At 39.3% G+C, this 26659-nt stretch overlaps 1 protein-coding gene across 6 annotated transcripts in view; it reads left to right on the forward strand.

The window, feature by feature from the left end:
• ZNF521 (zinc finger protein 521) overlaps positions 1-26659 on the forward strand; it is a 278735-nt gene that overhangs the window by 103323 nt on the left and 148753 nt on the right. For all 6 annotated transcript variants that reach the window (XM_019741256.2, XM_019741257.2, XM_019741252.2 and 3 more), the window contains one exon: positions 13768-17120. In XM_019741256.2, coding sequence (XP_019596815.2) covers positions 14208-17120 — 2913 coding nt within the window. In that variant the 5' untranslated portion in view covers positions 13768-14207. The remainder of the gene's footprint in view (positions 1-13767; positions 17121-26659) is intronic.

Consider the following 26659-nt stretch of genomic DNA (forward strand, 5'->3'; position numbering starts at 1 on the left):
GTGGTTCGATTCAAATACAATTCTGATAAGTGGCAGGTTTTCTGTGTCTTTAATGCCTTGACAAGGGCATCACTCTCAGGAGAGGGAGGTGAAACCGTTTGGACGAGGATTCCATCCCTGCTCCTTTGTGCTGACACACTAAGATAATGGACAATTAAGAGAACCTTCACTGCAGGTGAAAGGATGGGGTTATCACTAATATAAAGGAGCCCGTGGGGTGCTGGGGTATGCAGAAGAGGAATGAGAATTTTTAAAAGGAATATAAAACACACAGATGAGACGCCTAATAACTGTTCACATATTGCTCTTTCACATGTGATAATGGTGAGTGATTGGAGTGTTCACTATTGCTTGCTGTAACTTAGAAAAAAAAATCTGGCTGATTGCATTTGACACAAAGTACTATAGAAAACGGGCCCCGGTGCTGGCTTGCCTGTCATGGGGTAGGTGAGCCCAGATAATCAAACAGTTTGTCTTTGTGGAGTCTGGCTTTTAGACCGTCTTCAGTGGGTTTTCTCAGATTGACTCGTGAGAGTCTAGGGCAGTGGTTGTCAACCTTGACTGCACTCCGCTGGGGCCCTGACCCATGGAGCGTCGGATTGGGATAAGGACCCAGTATTTTTAAAAGCACCTGGACCATTCCAACCCAGGTTACGGGCTATTGTTACAAAGTTTGTAACAGAAGCATGAAGCTCCTCAGTACTTGTGATCCCGGGCAGACTGATTCTTTAATAGATTTGAATAATGGTGTGTAGTACTATTAGAGAAGATGTATGCTGCATATGTTTCTAATAGCCATCTACTGTTTTTGTTGACCTCACAGTTTAGCATTCAGGTACATCTGGAGAGAAGTCCCTTCTCTCTTGACTACTGTCCCCCACTTGCCCCCACTGTCTTTTTTTTCTAGTAGCTTATTGGAGCTTCTTCCTCCTGTCATATCGTGGATAAATGACCTGTGTGGGGGGAAAGTAGGCTGAACATAAGAGCTCTGGTAAAGGAAAGTGTGCAGCTGCATTATTTAAGGCCATTATGCAATTTCGTACCAGCAACTTTGTACCTAGTCTTCTTAATCTTATAGGGTAGATGTCCTGTGTGCCTGTAAATTACAGAGGCAAACTTCTCGTACCATTTAGCAGTAATAAAAGTGAGACAGTCCTGGGTATTTCTAAACTGAGAGGTTAACTGATTTTCTTTTGACTTAAACTTTCGTTTGTCTCTGAGAGCCCGGAATGACAATAGAGTGCACTGCTTCTGATAAGTGTGGGTTCTCCTCAGCTTGAAGAGATGTGTGTGATAAGATAAGATGGCTTGAAGAAAAGAGAGCTTGAGGGAAAGGGATAGGAGGAGAGGGGGAGAGAAAGTATGTTAACTGCTTTGACTGCAAAATGCCCCCTGGTAGCCAGAGATAAGACACCTTGAGCTACTCTGAAGACCTTAAACAGGATGTAAATGAAGCCAATAAAAATCATTTGCCATCAAGCCACTTTTCTACTCCCCTCCCATTTCCAGTTCTGACAGCAGAAGGCTTAATTTACTGTATGGCACACCGCAGGGAAGTGCAGAACCCAGGAAGTGGCAGGAGACTGACAGGAGCCGGTCCAAAAAACACGATGTCTATGGTTTGTAGAGAGGTGCAAACTTAAGGCATTTAATCAGGAGTTCCAGCAGTGCCTTCCTGAGTGGAAAGAGAAAGTATTACTAATTCTCGGAAGCGCCTTTCCCCTTTCCCCACCTCAGATCTTCATTTGTTTTGTATTTAGTTTTATGACAACCTTATTTCTGTGAAATAAATAGTTCAGAGTGAGCTGCATTTCACAGTGTATTGATATTTCTCATCAAACTAATGCAGCTTGAAAGTAATTAAGAACAAAAGTTTAAGAGAGACTTTTCTATGTACACATTTGAAACAAGCTGTTCACTCACAACTCTGTATCCTAATCATGTAACACCCAGCCTTTATGTACTTGGAACTTTATAACTGCAAAATGGTTACTGTCTTTTTCTAGAAATTTACAAACAGCTGCCAATGATGCTTTTCTACAGAGAGGAAGGAACTTATGGGAGCTAATTGAACATTACTTTGAACAGATTGGAAGCTTGGAGTCTGACTACTCGAAGTGGAAGGGGGCAAGTTTAAGGAATGGGAAGGAAAAAGAGATAATTTTGTCTTTCTGCCTCTTGGAAGAGCGAGGGTTCATTGAAGTCTTTGAATAAAGGAGAGAAAAGCCCTTCTTCAAGTTGCTCTGGTGCAGAACAAGCAGCAAATATGGACCAGGCGCCGTCACGTGTAGCAGGCTTTAAGCAGAGGATGTACATGAATCAGGGGAAATAAAAAATTCTACAGTGGGTTTCAAACTTGGAGTGCAAGGGAAGCACCCTGAAGCTTGCCAAAAAAGGGGATTTCTGGGCTCCATTCCCAGAAGTTCAGATTCGGTAAACCTGGGGTGGAACCCAGGAGTCTGCATTTTCAACAGACAGTTCAGGTGGTTGGTGGATTAGACTGAGAAACACTTCCCTGGGTCATCTGCTTGGGGCAGAGGGTCAGCCTTTTGTCTTGTGTAGAGGCCTGGTAGCTGCAGTAATCATTGAGGAAAGGTAGCTTAGGAAACGGTGACAAGGAGCCTTTACTGTACTCATTGAGGCGAATGGCAGAGAATGTGGCTCTGGAGGCAAGAGCATGAGGAAAGTGAAGCCGATGACAATGTCAGTTTGATGGACCTTCTTCTGCTTTTATTTGCCAAAACGTGACCTGATCCCCTCTCCCAGCCCAGGAGAGGGTGGAAGTAGGAGATGGAAGGAGGGAGGCCCACTGTAAAGGAGAACTGGAGGACTCGTGTGTGTGTGTGTGTGTGTGTGTGTGTGTTTAGCCAGTGGCCAGAAGTGAAGTTAAATTCAGAAATAGGCTGTCATGGATTGTCAACAGTGGGTTATGGGTTCATAGAATGGTTAGGTAGTTTTGTTTTCCTCTGTATATGTGTATATACATATTTTTGTAATACTAGAAAAAAACAATGAAATCTTTAACAAAAGAAAATGAACAGTGTTAAATACTGTTTTAAGATTATTCATTTCCCCATAAAAACTAGATGACTCCGGTGGCATTAGAGGTGGTGGTGAGAGTTTCAGCGGGGAGGGTTAGGGGGGGTAGACTTCAGGAGTTAACTAACAGAAGCCAAGCTGCTTGCCTGCCCACTGGGAACTTGGGTTTGGGTTTTAGTGCTACCATCAACTGCTATTGTTAGTGCAAGATTATAACACGTTACCCTCATTGTCATTGACCTGTGTGCTCATCTGTAAAATGAGCACTTTTTTCCCTAAAGGTTAAGATTTCTCACAGATCTTAAATATTATGTTTCATATATGTGAAAAGTTAGGAATGACAGCCTTGACTTTCTTTTCTCTGTGTAGGCTTCAGTCAAATTCACTTATTTTCTTTCCTTTGATCCCTCAAGGCAGACCCAGAGGTATGCATAACCCATGCCAAAAAGCCTTAGGTCATCTTGAGAGAAAGGAGTGGAGCTCAGATGGGGCAGGGGGCTTCATGAAAAGATTTGGAAACCAGCCCTTTCATGCAGACAACATTGAGTCACTCAAGATCCCAGAACTGTACGAGTAGGTTTTATGTCTGTGAGTACTAGAAACATGCTTTTGCAAGGGTCATGACAATAAGCTTCAGACATGCAGAGATGTGTATTGCTACCCATATTGCCCTTTTCAAAGGTGAAAAACAAACAGTGCCACAAATTTCTCCATAAAAATTATTCAGAATTGGAACATTTCAGATCTGGATGAAACAGGTACATATCAAATTCCTTATTATCTGAATAAGAAATAATCGAATTTCTTAATTGACTCTTGTTTGAATTATATTATTAGCACATTACGTTTTCAGTGGAATTTAGTATACTCTATTTCTGTCCTGTATGTTGAGTTTCAGAGGGATTGGTGTCTACATGCATTGTGAGACAAATGCAGATGGGGTTTGTCTCCAACTAGCTTTATTACCTCTGACTTGTTACTGTGGCCACCCTGCTTGGCATTTTTATACAGAGAGTGCCCCCAAAAATGTATACATATTTTAAGAAAGGAAAAAACTGTATTAATATATACCGATAACAAAAGATGAATACAAGTCACATTTGACTTCTGCAATTACAAGAGGTGCTCAAAGTGGTTACCATCAATGTCCAGACACTTCTTATGAACTACTGCTTGAGTAACGTTGACCAAAGTGTTAACATCTCTTAAAATATGTGTACATTTTTTTGGCATCCCTGGTACATTGGTTTGTTGTGTTAAAATTATCTCAGATGTAGGCAAAATGAAGTATTATTACTTGGAGGTATCATGGGGTTTCTGAGGCTTGACTTTGGGGATATTTGGCAAGATACTTCATCTCAGTTATATATTATAAAAATATATAATTTAATAAAAACTGTATAATTATATATAATATATATTAATCAGTAAAAAAATAGCGTCATAAACACTTCCTGTAATGAAGTGTTTCATTAAGACATGATTGTGCATTTACTCATATTAAATGGCAAATTACTATGATTAACACTTTTGTAATGAGAAATAGCAAAAATAGTGCAAAAATTCCTTTTGCATAAGTCATTTTGTCTATTCTGAACATTCAGTCAACTCTATATAAAAACATACATGCACACACATCCTATACCACAATTTTGACTGGTACTGGTTCCCATAAATAAATTACCAGGACTGTTAACAAGAAAGAAAAATTATTTGGATTTTATTTTTATATTGATTCTAAGGTAGAGATTCTAGGTAAAAGAAAAACTGAAAAGAAAGTGAGAAATAAAAAAATAAAGAGAGAATAAAGTACCTGGAAAATTCAATAAATTGATAATCAGCCTAATTTTCAGTATTTCCTCTACCAAAATTTGCCTAATTAGGTAAATGAGGGAGAAAAAAACTGTGAATGGGGTATCGACATAATATGATCTGTATAGAAATATTTCATCATGCTCTTGTTAGAGTTATTTTAAAAGAATAATTTTGTCCTTTGTAGTTTATACAGTACTTTTTCAAACATTATCTAATTTAAAATATAGGACTCCTTATATCATTTGGGTTATTTGTGATCCAATCTCACTTTTCAATTTTAGTTTTACTGAGGGTTATTGTGAACATTACTGATTCTGTTGAAACACTATAAAAATTCTATAATGTGAGGATGCATTTGGTGATTTGTCCTTCTGTAGATCTCTTCAGATGCACAAAGTCTCAAGATTATTCAGTATCCCCCAATTTTTAATACCACCTATAGCATATAACTTCCCCATTATATGCATAAACACTGACTGAGGAGTAGGCAGCACAAACTATATATTTGAGTTGCAGTTGCTGGGTGGTTGGCTAGGTGCACTCACTAGCTACCTGACTGGCTTTTATGTGCCAACCTGACAACCTGTATGAGTCAAAACCTGTGCCTTTAAAAAAAAAAAAGTGATTATTTGTTCTAGACCACAAGGGTTCTTGTTATATTTTGGACACATGAACATCAAAATCAAGAACATTGAGGTGCATTCTATTATAATACCAAACGGATAATTGTGGTAATATTTCCCCTCCCCCCAATCTTTGTAACAGCTTTTTCTATATTAGCACACTGTATTTATCACTTTACTGCACAATGAACCCACAGGGGGTGCTAATTGGTCATTAATTAAATTTTAGCCTTTCAACACTTTTGTATTCTCCAATGGCTTTATCTGCAGTGAAGTATACAGTGTGGCCTTTTTAAACTGCCGAAAATTCATGTTAACTTTAGTGCTGCCATGGATATAATACAGGTAAGATTCAGCTTGAGTGAACACCACTTCAGGACTGTTAAAATTCCTTGTGACTGAAAGTTTACCAGCCTTGGACCAAAGCCTACATGTTAGAAAAATATGCAGCAAAATGTAGTTTTGTATGACAAAACATTCTGCTAGACCAGATTTCTCTTTGAAATAGAATTCGATCGCTTTGTTTGAAAATTTAGTGGGTTATGGCAGTTCTTTAAAAAACCATTAACCTGGTGGAATGAACTTTCTGAGATCCATCATTCACGAGTGAAGCCATTTTCAAACTTGTTTTCTTAGTGGGAGAATCCCTTTACCTCATGCTCCCCCAGTGAAGAGGTTAATTTAAAATTAATGATTAACATGGTTGGCATGAGAAATTTGCTGAGTATTTTTCAAAAGGTGTGGATTTCTTCAAAGCTTAATAGGTACATTTCATGCTAGTGCAAAGGATTTCGAAGCAAAACATAATTTGCCTCAAGAAATTTCTATTAAGTAAAAGAGTGAGTTATAGGGCTGGTGTCAGAACTGTGGAAGGTGGCTTCAACATTTTGAATGCAGGCCATTCCAATGTGGGGATTTTACTCCACTAATGAATTGATCACAACTTGCCAGTGTGTACAGCTAGTAAGGAATGAGCTACTGTATATTGGTTTTCAAGATAACTAAAATAGCATTCAGAAGTTTTTTTTGTAGTTTTTTTTTGACACTTTTGTGTGTTTATTTTTTTATTTTTAAACAAAATCTCCCTTAAGTCATTCAAAATTACTAGAATCTCAATATGAATAAAGCAACAACTAAATCATAGTTTTTATTCCTTTGTACTGTTTTCATATTTATCAGTAAGAACCTAAGGGTGACTAGGGCTTTCACAGTAGTAGTAATGATTTAGTACGTTTTTCTATCTTAGCAATTCAGAAAGTGCTTTCATGCAATGTCAAGTTTGATTCGTATAATATTAACTATGAGGCAGACTGGAAGTTTTCTGATATTATAGGTAAGGAAGCTGAAACTTAAAAGAAGAAAAAAGTAATTTCTAGAGCTCATTGGCCAATATCAGACCTAAATACATACGTAGTAGATGCTATTTAATAAACATTGCTTATGTAAACAAACGAACAATTAAGCAGTAAAGAACTACTTCAAATTCTTTGTGGTATGAAGTGCTTTACAAGACACAAATAACTGTCTTCTAACTCAAAATAATACAGATAAAAAGAAAACAGATTCGGGAAATTCGCTCTGTTGGTGTCTGCCATTATTAAAGGAAAGATAAACATGTTAAATAATGTAGCATGCTCACAGTCACAGCACTTGAAACAGATGTGTAATACAAGATTGCCAATTATTGAACGCCAAGAGGTTGGTGCTTATCATTAGTTATATATATTTTTAAATGAGCCAAAAGATAGAAAAAGTAAAGCAGTTCTCACCCCCCACATAATTGGGAACCATTTTTCCTTCTGTCTGGCTTCAGAAACCCAATGTCTCGATTTCCGGGAGTGAGACGACGACTGTTCTTTAACTAGTTTCACGTCAGCTTTTTCCTCTGATTTGAGAGGTGGAGTTAAGTGAGAACTGCTTAAGAATGCACTGTTTTCTGTTTAATTTGGCTGCGGAAGATGGAATTCATTGAGCTCCGTCTGTTCAAATGAACTTTAAGCAACAGCAAGCAAAACATTTGTACTCCTCTCTGTACACATAATAGAAATGTGTCTGGTGAAAGAGACAGCCTGGATATAAAGAGCGGGATCACCTAAGGAGGGCAAGGGAGGGGGTGATAACTTCTTATCTCTTCTGTTGGCTCCTCCAAAGCGTTAAAGGATTGTTGGGAAAGTGAGGCTCCTTTTTATTAGGGAGCATTGAAGGGAAAAAAAACTACCTCTGAACTCAGATATCTGGAATTCATCTTAAGATTGTTAAGAAAATGTGTACCACCAATTCCTGTTCCTCACAGCTGCTGTCATTAGTGGGTGACCACCCTTTTTCCTCATAACCTAACTTTTAATGCATTGAATTGCTCCTTCCAGAACGATTTGGAATATTACACAATTTAAAAGCATCTGTGAATTATAAATAATTTTAAAGTTTACATTTCTCTTTTGAACACCCAGTAAAGAGTACTCATTTTCAAGTAGTTAAATAAGTTATATGACAAAGGAATGAGTTTAATGTGGGGCTATTAAAAAAAAAAAGTATGATAGTTATTAAAGTTGCAACTTTTCTAAAACTGTTGACATTTCTATTGAGCACGAAAGGAAGCAATTGTGTAATAATGCATGATGGTTTATTTAGAATGACCATATCCTTTAGCAGTTTAAACCATTGCTTTAAAAATATATTTTGTAATTCGGTTAGATGATTTTAAATATGATGATGTGAAATTGTTACTGTGATGGCACTGAGTTAACATGACAAATATCCCTGTTACCTGTGTCTGATAAACACACATTTCAAAACATTGTTCTCTTTGAGTAGTGCCTAACTTCTTTTAGCATGTATGCACACCTGTTTGTTTCCCTCAGGATTCTCAGTTGAAGGTGGTTCAGGTAGTTAAAGAATGAAAAAAGTTCTCTGAACTTTATTTAGTATGAAAGTTCAGAAATACTCTTATAGCCTGCTGACAGAAATAGTCATATTTAGCCAGTGGAGGAAATAACCTGGAAATCTGCTTTGGTCATATGTTTTAATCGATTCTTCCATACTTAAAAGAATCAATCAAAATAAATGAACTTATTTTGACGTTAAATAATGCAATGATTATACTGCTGGTGTTTTAAGAAGAGAGGTGATTTCAGAATTATGTACTTGGTTTCAGAATTGCATAGCAAAATACTTGTTTCAAGGTTATCTGTCTGTAAAGACCCAAGATTATATCTTATGTATGATAATTTGATACTTAGAACGTAGCATGGATTTATGGCCCATTAATTTTTAGATAACTATTTATATTTTATATTTTTGATGGCTGTGTATACAATTGTGAATGCTTAAGGCACTCTAGATTTCCACTGGGCCAATCCTTAAAGCTCATATTCTAGTGGTTCCATTAAAGGAGAGAAAATATTAAAATATGTTTATACTATATACATAGAACTTATATGTAGAAAAAATACATGCAACACATATGAATCTTTTTGTTTATAGATGCAGCTTTTCTTCCAGCAATGACAGGTGCCCTAGAAATATTCACTAATCTTTGTAACACCCCAGAGGGTAAGTAGCGAGAATTATTACCTTCATACTGCAGGTGAAATACCTAGGTAGGGGCAGATTAAACAACTCGGCCAGGACACCCTCTAAGTCAGTTAGGAAGCTAGAGAAAAAACTCCAGACTCTTGACTTTTCCTTTTCATTCTGACTCATTGCACTCCTGAAAACAGAGGTACCAGACCTGTCAGTAACTGTGCTGCTTTTTCTCACTTGAAAAGTAACCATTGATGTAAATCCTGCCCCTGTTAAGGAAACCTTGCTGTGTGACACTTGCACACATGATACTGAGTCCCGGAAGGGCAGTTTAGAGAGTGCTCTGCTGTTACAATGAGTGAGCTCAGGTAGCAAAAGGATATCAGTCAGCCTGTTTCTCGTGGCCCAGTCCTATGAAGAACTAAAAGTATCAGAAGTTTCCATAACTTCAGAGATTCAGATAATTTCTTTAACATACAGTGACTCAGTCTACCTTGTTGCTTGACTTTTTCCTTAATAATTTCAGGTTGCTTATACTGTTTGAGGCAACGTTCCAAAAGGCTTAGTCCCTGCCCTCAAGAAGAATGTACCTTACTCTAAGATGTGCCTACTGATACAAAATAAGTATTCGAATCATCCAATACATTGCCCATCTTCTTTTTTTTATTGGCTACTTTAATGAGAGTCGAACATTGAAGAATGGCTGGGACGCTCAGTGTTTCGCTTCCCCAATGGCTGGCTGTAAACTAATACCTCTAGGTCCCTATTTGGCGACCACACAGCTCTTCCTGGTATGTGCGTGTCTGTCTATCCCAAACAGCAGGGATAAAATCACATCCAGTTTTTGCTATCTCCTCCCCAGGTTGGCACATGAGGGGCTGATGGCTCACGTCACAAAGGTACTCTGTGCTCTGATGGGTTTTTTTTTTTTCTTCTGTGCAATACCTCCTTCTAGTATGACTTCACTTTTCTGTTAGGGAGCACTTCCCCCGTAAATATGACCTAACAGGTGTTGCTGTGCCGCTAACTGAGTTTCCAGCTGTCCTCCTGCAACCCAGACCCGGCTAAAGCTGTTGTTTCGTCCTTTTAGACAGACCAGAGAAGCATCAAGCCTGAGATGGAGGTCTTCCTTGCAGGATATGGCAGTTTTGTTGCCAGAAGATGGTCGGGAAAGCCTGGCTGGCTAACAAAGACAGGCCTTCAGTGGCTGGGTGTAGTTCCAGTTCTGCATCCCCTTTGGCAGGAGCACAGACGCTGCTGCAGTGTGGCCAGCCAGCGAAATTAGGAAATAAGGACCTCTTTTATTTACTCAGGCTGCTGAATCATGGGCATTCCTGTCTGCTTGGAGAAAAGTCAGGCGGCTCTACTTTCCACTGAAAGTCTCAGGAGTGTTTGAGACTTTCATCTCGGAGTGTTCACACACTTGTTTTAATGTGCTTTATGGAAATGGTGAAACTCAGCAAGTCCAGTTGCTGTAGAAAAACATCTGCACTAACTATACACACACATTTGCATCTTTAAATAGACTTTCAGGCCACGGAGCTGGTTTCCAGCAAAGTTTTTTTATTTTTTATTTTTTTTTATTCCGGCTGTAAGAGCTACAGTTCTCTGAGAGTCAGCTAGTGTGAAGTGACTGATTCCAAAAATTTAAATTTAACATGGACATGTTAAGTACTTCACATTGAAATGCAGAAAACTTGCCATAACACAGAAAGACATTCCTGTAAGTAGCACTTAGTGAGTGCCAAAGGGAAAAAAAGTTCAAGTTGATTCAGAAACCAGAGTTAAAAGAATCCTCCATAATTTCCTCTATATGAAAAAAGAACTTGAAATTGTTTAAATCTCTATTAGTCATTTAAACAGAGTTTGCGTTGTGACTGCTAAAAAGCTTAAGTTAATGGGAACAAATCAAAGACTGGTGTAGACCTCAGAGAATGTTGGCAATACCACCACCACCACCACAAAAGTCTTGGGAGTATCTGATACCATTAGAGCATGAACCAACTCTCCTGGGAATTTTGTCAGTGATTTCCTTGTGTACTCCTGGGAGAATAGATCCATTTATAGTACTAGCAAATGAGTTTTTCACAATTTGTATTTTAAAACAGAAATCAGCCTTTCATGACACCTTTATTTATTTTTCTAAAAATAGCATTCCCTGTTGAAACTTTTCACTTCTGCTCAAAGTACTCCATTCTCCAGCCTAAGCCTTATGAATTCTGTAGGCGATGTCCATGTATTTCAGTTACAAAGACATATCATCTGTGATTATCACTCCTGTTTTATTCCCCAAGGCAAAGTAACAGGGACAGGGGAGAGAGGAAAGGTTTCCAGCTTACTTCAATCCTGCTTTGAGTAAAAACTTGATCCTAACCCTCAGCTCACTTGACATGTAGTTGAAATTTACAAGCTGAAGAGAACAGTTATGTAATAGGTATAGTCAGGCGTGGCCCATTGACAAGAGGCTGATTTAAGCGTGGTGTCAGGATTGCACACTATTTATAACGGTCTATTGCTCTATAATTCTTTGTGCATTTGTATAATGATATATCATGCCTGGACACAATCTTCAATTTAATAATAAATTCACTTGCTAAATTTTCAGGCTCAATAGTTATTTTCTTCCAGTCTAGATGCATGACAAATTCTGATTCACTGTCTTCTCCAACTGTACAAATGAGATGATGTGTTTGAAAATATTTTTAAGTAAAACAACTGGATGTAAGCCCAGAAGATAAATGTGAAATGTGGTAGATTTTTACCTAGAATGTTGAGCAAATTTAGTATGTAATAATTTTTTTTTTTTTCAGTGAGGGGAAATATTACAAAAATTTGGTTTATTTTAGGGACACCAACTTTAATTGATTTACGGTTTTTTAAGGGGAAAGCTAAAATCATTGAGTGGTTTTTTTTTTAATTAAATTTTTTAAATTGTTTTTCTGTATGTTGGGTGGTGAGTTCATCTGCATATGTCCTTTATAATTCACTTTTAAATTTAAATCACACCCACAATTATCAGACCCTCTCTTATGCTGGAAACATGTTGGGTTATAGACTCATATAAATGAGGCTGCAAAATCATGCGGTTTTCAACTTGTGTTGCAAAGCTTTGTTGCAGTGGGCAGGGATCCAATAATGGTGTTTGGTTGTTTTCTCAGAGTTAGATGGTTGCCATCTGGCATTGATAGTGAGATGGTGTTGTCATCAGTTTCTAGATGCAGGAAAGGAATGATCCTCATCTGTTTCCTGTGGATAAGCAAGAGGTTGATAATCTAGTAAAATCTTGTTAACTTAAAGAAAGCAGACGTGGAATTTGTTTACATAATGCTCGCCAGTTTCTACTTTTATGTTGATAATATAGCTTGCTAGTGAACTTTTTAGCTTTGAAGAATTTAAACACTTATTTGATCATATTCTATTTGAATATTCTTAGACTATCCTAATAATATTCTAATTGAACCTGTTATTCTAACACAATCACTGTCCCCACTAGATCTGCTCCATGGCCTTTTACTTGTCTGCGTTTATGGAAACCCTTGCTCTTTTGGAGAGTGAAACGCTTTTACAGTTTCTTCTGATCTTGAATGATAGATTGTTTTGAAAAGCAAAAAAGCAACCGATTTGTCAGATCTTATTTTCTGCTTGGATGTTAAGAAAGCAACAGAAGTAAGAGTGCACATTTGATAAGAATGTAGTTAAAACCCCACCTAATACAAGGTAGTGTTACTTTATGGATAACTTGCTAAGGTTATATCTGGCTTTCAGTCTTGTTTGTCTTTTCTTTGTTACTCATAAATCTTTCAGCATTTACCATAATCATTTATCACTTTTCCTGTTTCCAGTTTTTCACAAGTTGCTTTGTCTCTGCCCACCTCAAAGTGCAGGTCCTGTTTGGCTAAGGAAGTTCATGCTGCTGAAGCTTTTGCAAAAGGAAGAAATGGTGGGCCACCTTTTGAACTTTCCAAACAAAATACACGATTACAATCTGGCCCTTGTGAAACTCTCATTTTTTTCTTGATCCTGGCTGATCCTAGTTACATGTAATATCTAGCAGTACCCTTCTAACATTTAATAATCCATTTTCTGGCCTATGGTATTCGAATCTTTCAGTTATTGAAGAAATCCTGGTTGTCTTTCATTACACAAGCCATAATTATTATTGTGTTTTCTGTCTTCTTTCATGTGCTTACTTTTTAATATTTTTTTGCAGAAAGCAATAAGGTCTGTATCAATAAGAACCCCATAAAAGATTTTGGTCTTCAGAATTTCCTTTTTATATAAAAATGAGCAAAATGCAGAGGGAATTTTTTATTAAATGTTAGACATCTGGGTTGACTGCATTAATTTTAAATCATTCCTGTAATATTTCCTTTTTTCATTTGGTTCTTCAGATGCTCACAGAATATGCAAATCATTTTAGAATGAATACAAAAGAAACATTAAATATATTAAAATCTGCATTTTAATAAAATTGTCAATGTGTAATATATACCTGGCTTCTAAGGAAGAATGATAAAAAGTAATAAAAGGGTAATTTAGACATAGAACTATTTGATTTCTTACATTTTACAACCCAGTACAAAGTAAATGTAGAATAAAAGCTTTGGGCTCAGGTTGGAAAGTGTTGCACTCAAATATTCTCTCCTTCATTTTTTTTTTTTTTTCTGTATGGGTGGTCCAACTGGGGGTACTTGTGGAAATGGTCCGATGAACTCGTTCTTGAATTCTTAGCTGGTAAAGTCGACTGTCTGCCCTCTTCTCGTTGCAGATGGAGTAGATGTGGAAGACGATCCCACTTGCTCCTGGCCGGCTTCCTCACCTTCTAGCAAGGACCAGACTTCCCCGAGCCATGGAGAAGGTTGTGATTTTGGAGAGGAAGAAGGTGGCCCTGGACTCCCGTATCCATGCCAGTTCTGTGACAAGTCATTTAGCCGCCTCAGCTACCTGAAGCACCATGAGCAGAGCCACAGCGACAAACTGCCTTTCAAATGCACCTACTGCAGTCGGCTGTTCAAACACAAGCGGAGCCGAGATCGCCATATCAAACTCCACACGGGGGACAAGAAGTACCACTGCAGCGAATGTGATGCTGCGTTCTCCAGAAGTGATCACTTGAAGATTCACTTAAAGACTCACACGTCCAACAAGCCATATAAATGTGCCATTTGTCGCCGTGGGTTCCTGTCCTCTAGTTCCTTACACGGACACATGCAGGTTCACGAGAGGAACAAGGACGGTTCTCAGTCCGGTTCCAGGATGGAGGACTGGAAGATGAAGGACACTCAGAAGTGCAGTCAGTGCGAGGAAGGCTTTGACTTCCCGGAAGACCTCCAGAAGCACATTGCGGAGTGCCACCCCGAATGCTCCCCAAATGAGGACCGAGCGGCCCTCCAGTGTGTCTACTGCCATGAGCTTTTTGTAGAGGAGACCTCCCTCATGAACCACATGGAGCAGATGCACGGTGGGGAGAAGAAGAACTCTTGTAGCATTTGTTCTGAGAGTTTCCATACGGTGGAGGAACTGTACAGCCACATGGATAGTCACCAGCAACCAGAGTCGTGCAATCACAGCAACAGCCCTTCCCTGGTCACGGTGGGCTACACCTCCGTGTCCAGCACGACTCCGGATTCCAACCTCTCAGTGGACAGCTCAACAATGGTGGAAGCTGCCCCGCCAATCCCAAAGAGTCGAGGGAGGAAGCGGGCTGCTCAGCAAACCCCTGACATGACTGTTGCCTCAAGTAAACAAGCAAAAGTTACCTACAGCTGTATTTACTGCAACAAGCAGCTATTTTCGAGTCTAGCAGTTCTGCAGATTCACTTGAAAACTATGCATTTAGATAAGCCAGAACAGGCCCATATTTGTCAGTATTGCTTGGAGGTATTGCCCTCACTCTATAACCTAAATGAACATCTAAAGCAAGTGCATGAAGCTCAGGATCCAGGTCTGATTGTTTCTGCCATGCCTGCCATAGTCTACCAGTGCAACTTCTGCTCCGAAGTTGTCAACGACCTCAACACTCTCCAGGAACACATCCGATGTTCTCACGGATTTGCGAACCCGGCGGCGAAGGATAGCAATGCATTCTTTTGTCCCCATTGCTACATGGGGTTTCTCACAGACTCTTCCCTCGAAGAGCATATAAGGCAGGTCCATTGTGACCTCAGTGGCTCCCGATTTGGGTCTCCAGTGCTTGGGACTCCAAAAGAACCCGTAGTAGAAGTTTATTCTTGTTCCTATTGTACGAATTCTCCAATATTCAACAGCGTTCTTAAACTGAATAAACATATCAAAGAGAATCATAAAAACATTCCCTTGGCCCTGAATTATATTCACAATGGGAAGAAATCCAGGGCCTTGAGCCCCCTATCTCCTGTGGCCATAGAGCAGACATCTCTTAAGATGATGCAGGCAGTGGGCGGTGCACCTGCGCGTCCGGCAGGAGAGTATATCTGTAACCAGTGTGGTGCTAAGTACACGTCCCTAGACAGCTTTCAGACTCACCTCAAAACTCATCTCGACACTGTGCTTCCGAAACTGACCTGTCCTCAGTGCAACAAGGAATTCCCCAACCAGGAATCCTTGCTGAAGCATGTTACCATTCATTTTATGATCACCTCAACGTATTACATCTGCGAGAGTTGTGATAAGCAGTTCACATCAGTGGATGACCTTCAGAAACACCTGTTGGACATGCATACCTTTGTTTTCTTCCGCTGCACCCTCTGCCAAGAGGTTTTTGACTCCAAAGTCTCCATTCAACTCCACTTGGCTGTGAAACACAGCAATGAAAAGAAAGTCTACAGGTGCACCTCTTGCAACTGGGACTTCCGCAATGAGACCGACTTGCAGCTCCACGTGAAACACAACCACCTGGAAAATCAAGGGAAAGTACACAAGTGCATTTTCTGTGGTGAGTCTTTCGGCACGGAGGTGGAGCTCCAGTGCCACATCACCACCCACAGTAAGAAGTACAACTGCAAGTTCTGCAGCAAAGCCTTCCACGCGATCATTTTGCTGGAGAAACACTTGCGGGAAAAGCATTGTGTGTTTGAAACCAAGACTCCGAACTGTGGAACAAATGGGGCTTCCGAGCAGGTGCAGAAGGAGGAGGTGGAGCTGCAGACCTTGCTGACCAACAGTCAGGAGTCGCACAATAGTCACGACGGGAGCGAAGAGGATGTGGACACTTCAGAGCCTATGTACGGGTGTGACATCTGTGGGGCAGCCTACACTATGGAAACGCTGCTGCAGAACCATCAGCTCCGAGATCACAACATCAGACCCGGAGAGAGTGCCATCGTGAAGAAGAAAGCCGAGCTCATTAAAGGGAATTACAAGTGTAACGTGTGCTCTCGAACCTTCTTCTCTGAAAATGGCCTCCGTGAACATATGCAGACACACCTGGGCCCTGTCAAACACTACATGTGCCCTATTTGTGGAGAGCGGTTTCCCTCCCTTTTAACTCTTACTGAACACAAAGTCACGCACAGTAAGAGTCTCGATACTGGAAACTGCCGGATTTGCAAGATGCCTCTCCAGAGTGAGGAGGAGTTTTTAGAGCACTGCCAAATGCATCCTGACTTGCGGAATTCCCTGACAGGATTTCGCTGCGTGGTCTGCATGCAGACGGTGACCTCCACCTTAGAACTCAAAATCCATGGGACATTCCACATGCAAAAGACAGGGAATGGGTCCGCTGTCCAGACCACAGGGCGTGGCCAGCATGTCCAGAAACTGTACAAGTGCGCATCTTGCCTCAAAGAGTTCCGTTCCAAGCAAGATCTGGTGAAGCTTGACATCAATGGCCTGCCATATGGTCTGTGTGCTGGCTGCGTGAATCTCAGTAAGAGCGGCAGCCCCGGCGTCAACATTCCTCCCGGCACTAACAGACCAGGCTTGGGCCAGAACGAGAGTCTGAGTGCCATCGAGGGTAAAGGCAAGGCAGGGGGACTGAAGACTCGCTGCTCCAGCTGCAACGTTAAGTTTGAGTCTGAAAGTGAACTTCAGAACCATATCCAAACGGTCCACCGAGAGCTCATGCCAGATAGCAACAACACACAGTTGAAAACTCCACAAGTCTCGCCAATGCCCAGAATCAGTCCCTCCCAGTCAGATGAGGTAACTTGCCTTTTTAATGTTTGCTGTTTGACCTCCTCCAGAAACTGTCCCGGCTTTCTGTTTGCGCTTTCCTCAGCCTTATTTATTGTCATGTGCCAAAAGATGCTTAGATTGAAATGCAGGGTTGTTTTTTTCCCCCCATAGCCATTAGCTAGCAATTATTTGCTTCTTGATAAGCAGCATTTTGGCTTGAATGGTGCAAAATAGGACTAATTCCAGTCTCCCTGGGATATTGTCTTCTCTATGACTGAAGAGACCAGCACGCATGCCAACACCACTGAGATCTGGAATCTTAGCATAGCTTCAGTGCGAGTTGAAATCCCCAGCTATGACTTGTGTGGATGGTAGAGAGATAATGACATAAAAGTAAGATACTATTAGCCAACACGCTGGCTTAGAGTAAATTAAAAAGAATATATGTGTGTGTACACACACACACACACACACACACACATATTTGTGGATAACAGGATAACAAATTGGGTAGGGGTGGCTTTTCAATACCATGTTGTCAACACTCGCAGTTTTTCTTTGTCTTCTGGGTAATGAGGAAAATATTTTTTCACAGCAGGATTTGTTAAAATCCCCCACGTTTATTAAACACCATGTGCCCAATATTCCTTTTTTAAAGGCACTATCCCTGTGTCTTCACTCTCTCTCTCTGGATTGGGTTTCAAAATTAATGTTTGTGGGGTTTTTTTCTTTTTCCTTAGCTAAAGAGTAGTTTCATGTTTTCTTTGCTATAGTGAATAAAAGAAACAAGTTCATTTACAATGAACCCGTTTTATAAGTCGTCATTCCTTGAAGATGAGCGGAGAATGGCTCATTTTATTATAATTTCTTTATGCTTTATCACCTGGTTTCTAATAGCTCTTTCCACTTCCCTACCTGCCCCTATCTGGAGATCCATCCAAATGAAAACCCCAGGGAGATCCATCTCCCTTCAGTTTGCGGTCAGTGCATTTTCCTTATCTCCTCTCTGCAGTCACACCCTCTTGGAGGCCCCCCTGCATCTCCCTGCAGTTGCAGATAGCCATCAGCCAACTGGTAGGGGAGAGCTGGGAAGACTCATACAGAGCCCATCCTCATGAAATGTGGCATCTGTGTAACAGGCAAAGTCCCAAACTTGGAAGCTGCTTTCCCTTCTCTCCTCCTCAAGTAAATCTGTACCTTTTTCTCATTTAAACAAACAGAATCCTTTTGAACTGATGAGAACCCCTGGAAGAACATACTTTTGATAATGGTTCATGGCTCGTGTATTAGACCAAAAAGTTTCTTTTGAAACAAATATTGGTAGTTATATGAAATGAATTATTTTTTCCAACTTTTTGTTTCAAAAATGATTAAACTAGAAAAGTTAAAGGAATAATAACAATGAACGCGTGTGTATGTGTGTTTATGTATCCATATCATAGATTTACCATATGAGTATTTTGTCACATTTCGCTCTCTAATCTTTTTTATTAACTTGAGCCACATGCAAGTAAGTTGCAGAATCATATCTCCTGAGAATAGGGACATTTTCCTAACTAACTATAATATCATTAGCTAAGGCAATTAACTAAATCAGCTACAGAAATTAAATAAATCCATATTATTGTCTATAAGAAGTCCGTATTCAAATATCCCCAATTATCCGCCAAATGTTTTATTTTTATATGCTTTTGAACAAGAATTCTTAAAAAAACAAACTAAAAATTGATGCAGAAAATTACTGCTTTCTTTTTTAAAAAGAAAATTGCTATGTTTAACAGTTTAAATAATAATGTTTAATTTAAATAGTATATAAAATTGATTTAAGATTAACCTCTGTGTGTGTGTGTTTGTGTCTGTGTGTGTGATTGTGGTGGTATGTATGCATATAAAATTAATAAAACCAAGCCCTTTTTTCTTAGTAGATCGTTTATGGAAAGCCACATGCCCGTTTCTTCTCATCTGTTCATGGTTTATATTTTCTGATATTTTCAGATTACTTTATATTATATACCATTAGAGGTGAGATATTTTAAAAGTGAAGGAGGACATGAATACGTTACATGTTAACATACATGTCTGTACCTGTTAATTGGGTTAGAATTGAATTAATTAGGAGAATTTATCTTTAAGGGATGGTCAAGCCTTTAATTATACCTAAAATCTTGATGATAATTATAAAGCTTAACTACATCCTGCACATACATAGAATAACATAGAAAGTGCTTTTTAAAGTACTTTTTAATTTTAATTCTTACAATAGTGTTTTTAAATCACCTAGTTATAGAGGGTAAAAAAAATGACTATGCAGAAGAGCACCTCCTTATTGAAGTGGATTAATAAGAGCTTGTAGCAATGCCCTAATTTTACCAGACATTAGAATTCAGCTCTATATATTTTCTTTGTGCCTCAAAAGTTCACTAATTTGTTCAACATTTTCATCGTTGTAACCATTTTTTCATTATACTATTTGTCATAAAATTTTATGTGTCTACTTCTGATACTCTTCACAGTTAAAAATGTGCAGTAGGCCATATTATTTGGACATAGAACATCATTTAAACATGTGAAGTTTTACAATAAGAAGCCTAAAAATAATGTGTCAGGAAGCAAAAAAGACATACAGTAAATATAAATTTATTCCCATTCTTTCTTAGCCATGTTAAGCTTTTGTGATTTCTCATTATGAGGATTGTGTACATTTTTCACCAGGATAGGTAGAAGAGAAGTTATGTTAAGTCTTTGCCAAAAGAACAAGTATGCCACATGGGAATACATTTTATCACAAAAAGAAGTATGACATGTAGGTCTGTTGACGTAGATGTGCTAAGTCAGAATTGAAGGACTGAATGATGTAGGTGGTATTTTCATCTCTTCTTCTTGCTGAGGATCGAGACTTCGGAAGAGAAAAAGAAGACCACGGGAGATAATGAAACCTAGATACACAGACATTATTAAGAACAAGATTAGATTTTTCTGGACTATGATTTACAGTCACCTGAGGGTATTGGTAGACACTGGAATGCATCTTTCAGGCTGAAAAGAATGTTACTTAGTCAAGACTAGATTACCTATTTAAAAGGGATTTAGATACAATATAGGAAAGGCTAAGTACTATATAAATCCATACAATCCAAGAAATGGATGAAAGACAAGGCATGTGGCACTTAAAGGAGGAAACTAGTTAGGTAGCTGTCATGAAATGAGAAATTTGGAATTGAAGACAGAAGATCTGAATTTGAATCCCATTTCCTCTACAAAATGCTTTCTGAATTTGTGAAAAATGTTTTCTTTGTGCCCAAATCCTATGATTACTAATCTAAATTTGCTATGGATACTTAGTTTTGGATAAAATTTTGGGGATACCTATTCATTTCCCTTTGCCTCTCTGTTGTTGAGTATGATATAAATTTGTACATAACCTACAATGATTCCATAAGGATAGAGATAATGTGACATAGGAAGAACGCTGTCCATCTAGCTTTTCTACACATGAAGAACCTTGCAGAGTTACTAACATTTACTATGTGTTGAATAAATGTTGGATCTTTTTCTGGAGTTCGTTGACACTGGCCTGGCTCTCTCGTCAGGTGCTGCCCCATCTGGACCTCAAAATGTTTCATGATGGTATTAGAAACATGTGCCCTTCTGCTTCCATTTCCCCAGGATCCTTCCTAGCCAGATTTCTCCGAGGAAATATTTACTCACTTTTCAATTCACACCATCCCCACCAATCCAATGAAGTTGCTCTTGCAAGGGTTACCAGTTGATCTCCGTGTTGCTAGATGCATGTACAGTGCCGCAGGGACAGTGGAGATCATCTAATTAAGCTTCCTTGTTTTACAGACCACAAAACAGGCTCAGATAAATCGAGATCTGTCTAAGACTACACAGCTAGTAAGTGGTTGACAAGAAGCTCTGAGGATACAGGTCTCTAACTCCAGGTTCTAGCTTTTCCTAATTCCACTGGCACTTTCCTCTAGCTGAAGTCTCAGCACCATCCTTTAATGAAATCCTCTTGTTATCGCTGTCTTGGGTTCTCTTGTTGTTCACTTCCTCCATCCACAGCAAAGGCTCTTTTACTTCTATCACTTTACTGCAGCTGACTTCTTTAAGATCTCTCCTGTCCTAATTGACCAATACAATGCAGTTTTGTTTGTTTGTTTTGTTTTTCTTAAGAGAGCTTATCTTAGTTTACTTACTGCTCTACTTATCACCATTGACTATACCCCCTTTACTGAATCTCTGTCTTCCCTCTTCATTCCCTTCATACCTCTCTGAATGTTCCATAGCCTTCTTCTCCCTACTCCTGTAAGTTATGTCCCCATTGTTACTCTCATTCTGATTACCTCCTGCCTGTGGTCTCATCCTCCCACGACTTCCAACCACATTTTACTGATGACTCTCCTGATGGCATCTCCAAAGGCAGGAGGGGGCTTTCGGGGCTGATAGAAATATTCTGTATCTTGATTGGGGTAGTGGTTACATGACTATGTATATTTATCAATACTCACCACATATAAAAATTAGTGAATTTTTTTAATGTGAATTAGACTTCTATGAAGGTGACTTTAAAAAAAAAGTGATGGTTCCGACACAGGCCTCTCCATTGAGCTTCAAACTCACACACAGCTGCCTCCTGGATACATTCACTCAACATGTTCCCATGAACTTCAAACTCAGTGGCTCCAAAACTGATCTCATCATCCTTTCATCAAATCTGCTTTTTCTTTCTTATATTTTCTATTTTACTTGTGGATCCATTGATCTTCTGAGTTGCTTCTATTTCTCCACATTCAGTTGGTCATAAGCCATCTCAACTTCAACTCATATATTTCTTGAATCAATCCCCTCTTCTCTATCTCCTCACATTTTAAGTTCAATCTCTGATTGTCTTTCACTAAACTGAAGCAGTCTCCTGATTGTTCCCTAGGACTTCAGTCTTAACATTTTCAAATCCATCTCTACAAAGCTGCTAGAACAATCTATCTAAAACAGAAATCTGAATAGCACGCCCCTCCCCTATTGGAAACATTTTAAGCGCTCTGCACCTCCATCTCTATAGGATGACCTAGTAATCTTTTTATTGTGAAATACAAGGCTCTTCTGGCTCTGGCCCCTGATAATGGTTTTCCCTCCTTTTCTTACCTTTCACCTTATTCTGTAGTCAGAAGTATTTTAATGAAGCCTTGCAGGGACAAACTGCCTTTGTGTCTTGCTAAGCCTGTCCTGTCACCCAGTAATCTCTCTCTTCCTAACTGCCCTCTGCCTTCCAAGAGGCTGTCTAACTTGCCCTTTCTTTGGAGATCAACTACTCTAGAAGGGTTCTGATGACCCTGAATTCCTACCGCAACCATCACCTTTTCCCTTGAATGCCCTGTGTGTACAACGTGTCATACATATTATATAAAAACTGTTTCATTGCTTTATAATCATCTCTGCAGTTATCTTTTCTTCCAATGAATTCCTTGGGGCAAGAATTCATATTCCTAAATAACTGTGATAATACTAGGCCCATAGTAGCGATGCCTCCATGGATGGGTGCCCTGGAGCTGTATGCCTGACTGGTGGCTCTCCCAGAGCCTTTCCCCTATGTGGCAGCATGGCAGCACAGCTGGCCACCTAGTTGTTTTCATGCAGGAACCACCTGACACAGTGACTGGAACCTAGAAGGTATTGAATAAATGAGTGTTTTTCTTCTGAGTGTGTTAGGATCACTATTCATATTTTTGTCCCATTTGGACTCAAATGTTTCATCATCATTGAGGTTCTGTCATAGATACGGTGAGCACGTAGCAGTCTGCTGTTATTATCCCACGTCACATCAAAGCCTGCTTTCCCAAAGAAGTTGTAATTGCTCCTACCAAGATTGCCAGTGGTCTCCAGGTTCCAAAGAAAGCCTTTCTGTCCTCGTCATGCCTGCAGCACTAGGCAGAGTGGACAGCTCTTGCTCTGACATGCACGTCTCCGACGGCATGGCACCCCCTCCTACTTCTCCTGCTTCTGTCTTTAGAGATTTTTCCATCATGCCTCTTCTAAAAGCACAGGAATTCTTGAAGATCATCCTTGGCCCTCTATTTCTTCTCTGGCTCCTCTTTCAATAGGCAGCTCATCGATCAATGTGGCTGTAACTATCTCTATGCTAAGAATTCCCAAGTTCATTTTTCTAGTCTAGCTCTCCTTTTAGTTCCAGATTAGTGTTCTATTGACAGCTTGACGTTTCCGTTTGTATCTCTTTTAAAGAGATTTCTGAAGTGTAATGTATACAAAGTACTGTCTCGATTCTCTTGATGACTGTTCATTTTCTAGACTTTATTATTTTAGGAAAGGGAACCACCCTACAGCCAATGATTCAAGCAGGAAACCTGGGAATCATTCCTGATTCCTCCTTTTCCCTCATTTTCCACATCTGATCTATTAATAAGTGCTATTGATTCCACCTCCAGATAGTCTCCCCGTCATTTCTTTCCATCCCCTAAGTCATTATCATGGTCAAGGCTGCAATCATTTCTGGCCTAATACTGCAGTAGCCTCGTACTGGATTCCACTCCTTCATCTTCTGCCTCCTTCCAGTCCACTCTTCATGCTGCCGTTGGACAGAATCTTGTAGACATGTATGTTACATGAAGTCACTTAAATTCTTCAGTAGCTTCCCAATTCCCTCAAACAAAATCCCAACCTCTCATCAGCTCAGGAGGCTCCGCACAGTCCGGCTGTGGCTGGCTGTCCTCATCTTGTCCAGAGCAGCTCTCCTCATGCGCTGTGCCCAGCCTCCTGGTCTCCTGGCCTCCACGTCTCCCTAGCAGGGTCCGCTTTAGAGCCGTCACCCATGCTGCTTCGTCACCTGGGCTTCTGCCCTTCCAAACCAGTTTCTCTGCACGACTGCCTCTTTCTCATGTGTCGGGTGGGCCTGACACCTTTGACATATGTCAAAGTTAGTCTCCTCTTTAGGATTTTTTAAAAAAATTGTCCTTATTTGTTTAGTTGTTCATTTCCTTCTGCTTTCTCACCTCTGAACACCCAGCATGCTAGTCATATTGTCTCAGTCAATATCAGTTGAATAAATGAACACAGCGTAAGTACTTCAAAGTGACGAAAATACTGTATATTCCATCTTTGGAGGTATATGCCAGGTATATCTAGTAACTAATACACAGAAATATACATAAGTTTACCTAAAAATAGATGCTTTAAAGTTAGGTTTGATCTAAAAATATTAAAATAAACTATAAGCCTTGAAGTTTCTAACAATTCAAAAATCATCTTCAATACGAAGATCTGGTTTAAATGTCTTAAAGTCAAGATTTCTTTCTTCATGGTTCTTGTACTAAAAATGGAAATGTATATGGTGCCAATTCGGAACCTACTCAAGTCGCAGAGTTCTGTTTTGTATAGTAACATATTTCATATGAGGTGGAAAAAAACCTTTAAAATTTTTATATTTCAATTGATGATACTAAGTTTTGCTGAGTCAAAAGAAAAATAAGTGAGTTATGTTCCTCTAAATAAACAGTATTTTTAAGTAGAAAATTTACATGACCAAATAAATATGTAAGATTCAAGATGTTCTTGAAATAGAATGAATTGCTGTGCCAGATTCAGTCTACTTTCAGATTTATTGTTGTTGTATTCGATATTTGTTTGGCATCTACACTACTAGAACAGGGAGTCAGTGACCCCTGGCATAAATATCAGGGTGTGGAACATGGAAGCAACTGCCTCATATCCACTCTTTGTCCCTAGTTCCATGCTTCCCTAGTACTGGTCCTTGTACCACACATTCCATCGGCTGCCACTATCATCCCTAGATTTTCTGTATTTATGTCCCATTCTGGATTTTTTGCTGATGTTTTCCATATGGTTAGAGTGTCATTTTAGAACATACGGAATTCAAAAATAGGAAAGTTTTTGTATATAATCATGAATCTTGAATTGCACATAATATTTGTCCATTGAGTACTAGGCCAAAAGAGTCTGGAATCATTCCATGTAGTGGTAGAATTTTATTTTTTTATATTCAGTATTATTTTATATTAATTTCAGGTGTACAGTATAATTGTTAGACATTTATATAATTTAAGAAGTGATTCCCCTGACTAGTCTAGTACCCACCAGACACTAAACATAGTTAATACCATATTATTGACTATATTCCCTGTGCTGTACTTTACATGCCCATAGCTATTTTGTAACTATAAATTTGTACCTTAATCCCTTCAGCCTTTTCACTCTGTTCCCCAACCCCGTCCTATCTGTCACCCCAACAACCTAGTACCCATCTGACACCATACATAGTTATTATAATATTATTGAGTATATTCCTTATGCTGTACCCTACATCCCCATAACTACTTTTGTAACAATGAATTTGTACTTCTTCATCCCTTCCCCTTTTTTCACCCACACCCCTCCCATCTGGCAACCATCAAAATGTTCTCTGTATCTATGAGTTTGTTTCTGATTTGTTTGTTTGTTTATTTTGTTCTTTAGATTCCACACATAAGCGAAATCAAATTGCATCTGTGTTTCTCAGTCTAACATACTTCACTCGGCACAATACCCTCCAGGTCCACCCATGCTGCGCAGGTGGCAAGAACCCATTCCCTTCCATGGCTGAGCAATATTCCTCTCTCTCTCTCTCTCTCTCTCTCTCTCTCTCCACACACACACACACACAGACACACACACACACACACACACACACATCCATTCTTTTATCGATGGACACCCAGGCTTCCTCCACATCTTGGCCGTTGAAAACAATGCTGCAATAAACATATGGATGCGTATGTCCCCTCAAAGTAGTGTTTTGAGTTTCTTCAGATAAATACCCTGAAATGGGATTGCTGGGTCCTTCTTTGTCTCATTATAGCCTTTGTTTTAAAGTTTATTTTGTCTAGTATAAGTATGGCTACGCCAGCTTTTTGTTTGTTTGGTTGTTTCCATTTTCATGAAATACCTTTTTCCATCTTTTTACTTTACATCTGTGTGTGTGTGTGTGTGTGTGTGTGTGTGTGTGTGTGTGTGTCTTTCAATCTGAAGTGAGTCTCTTGTAGGAAACATGTAAGGGTTTTGTTTTCTTATCCAGTCAGCTTTCCTGTGTCTTTTGATTGGAGCATTTAATCCATTTACATTGAAAGTAATTGTTGATAGATATGTAGCTATTGCCTTTTTATTATTCATACATTTGATCCCCCCACCACCACCACCCCGTGTCTTAAAGAAGTCCCTCTAACATTTCTTGTAATACTGGTTTGGTGGTGATAAATTCCTTTAGCTTTTTCTTGTCTAGAAAGCTCTTTATCTCTCTTTTAATTTTAAATGATAGCCTTGCTGGGTAGAGTAATCTGGTTGTAGGTCCTTGCTTTTCATCACGTTGAATATTTTGTTCCAGTCCCTTCTGGCCTGCAAAGTTTCTGTTGAGAAATCAGCTGACAATCTTATGGGAGCTCCCTTATAAGTTACTAGTTGCCTTTCTCTTGCTGCTTTTAAGATTCTCTCTTTGTTTTTAACCTTTGCCATTTTAGTTCTAATGTGTCTTGGTGTGGGTCTCTTTGGGTTCATTT

The sequence above is a fragment of the Rhinolophus sinicus genome, linkage group LG09, assembly GCF_036562045.2.
Source record: "Rhinolophus sinicus isolate RSC01 linkage group LG09, ASM3656204v1, whole genome shotgun sequence".
Classification (NCBI taxonomy): Eukaryota; Metazoa; Chordata; class Mammalia; order Chiroptera; family Rhinolophidae; genus Rhinolophus; species Rhinolophus sinicus.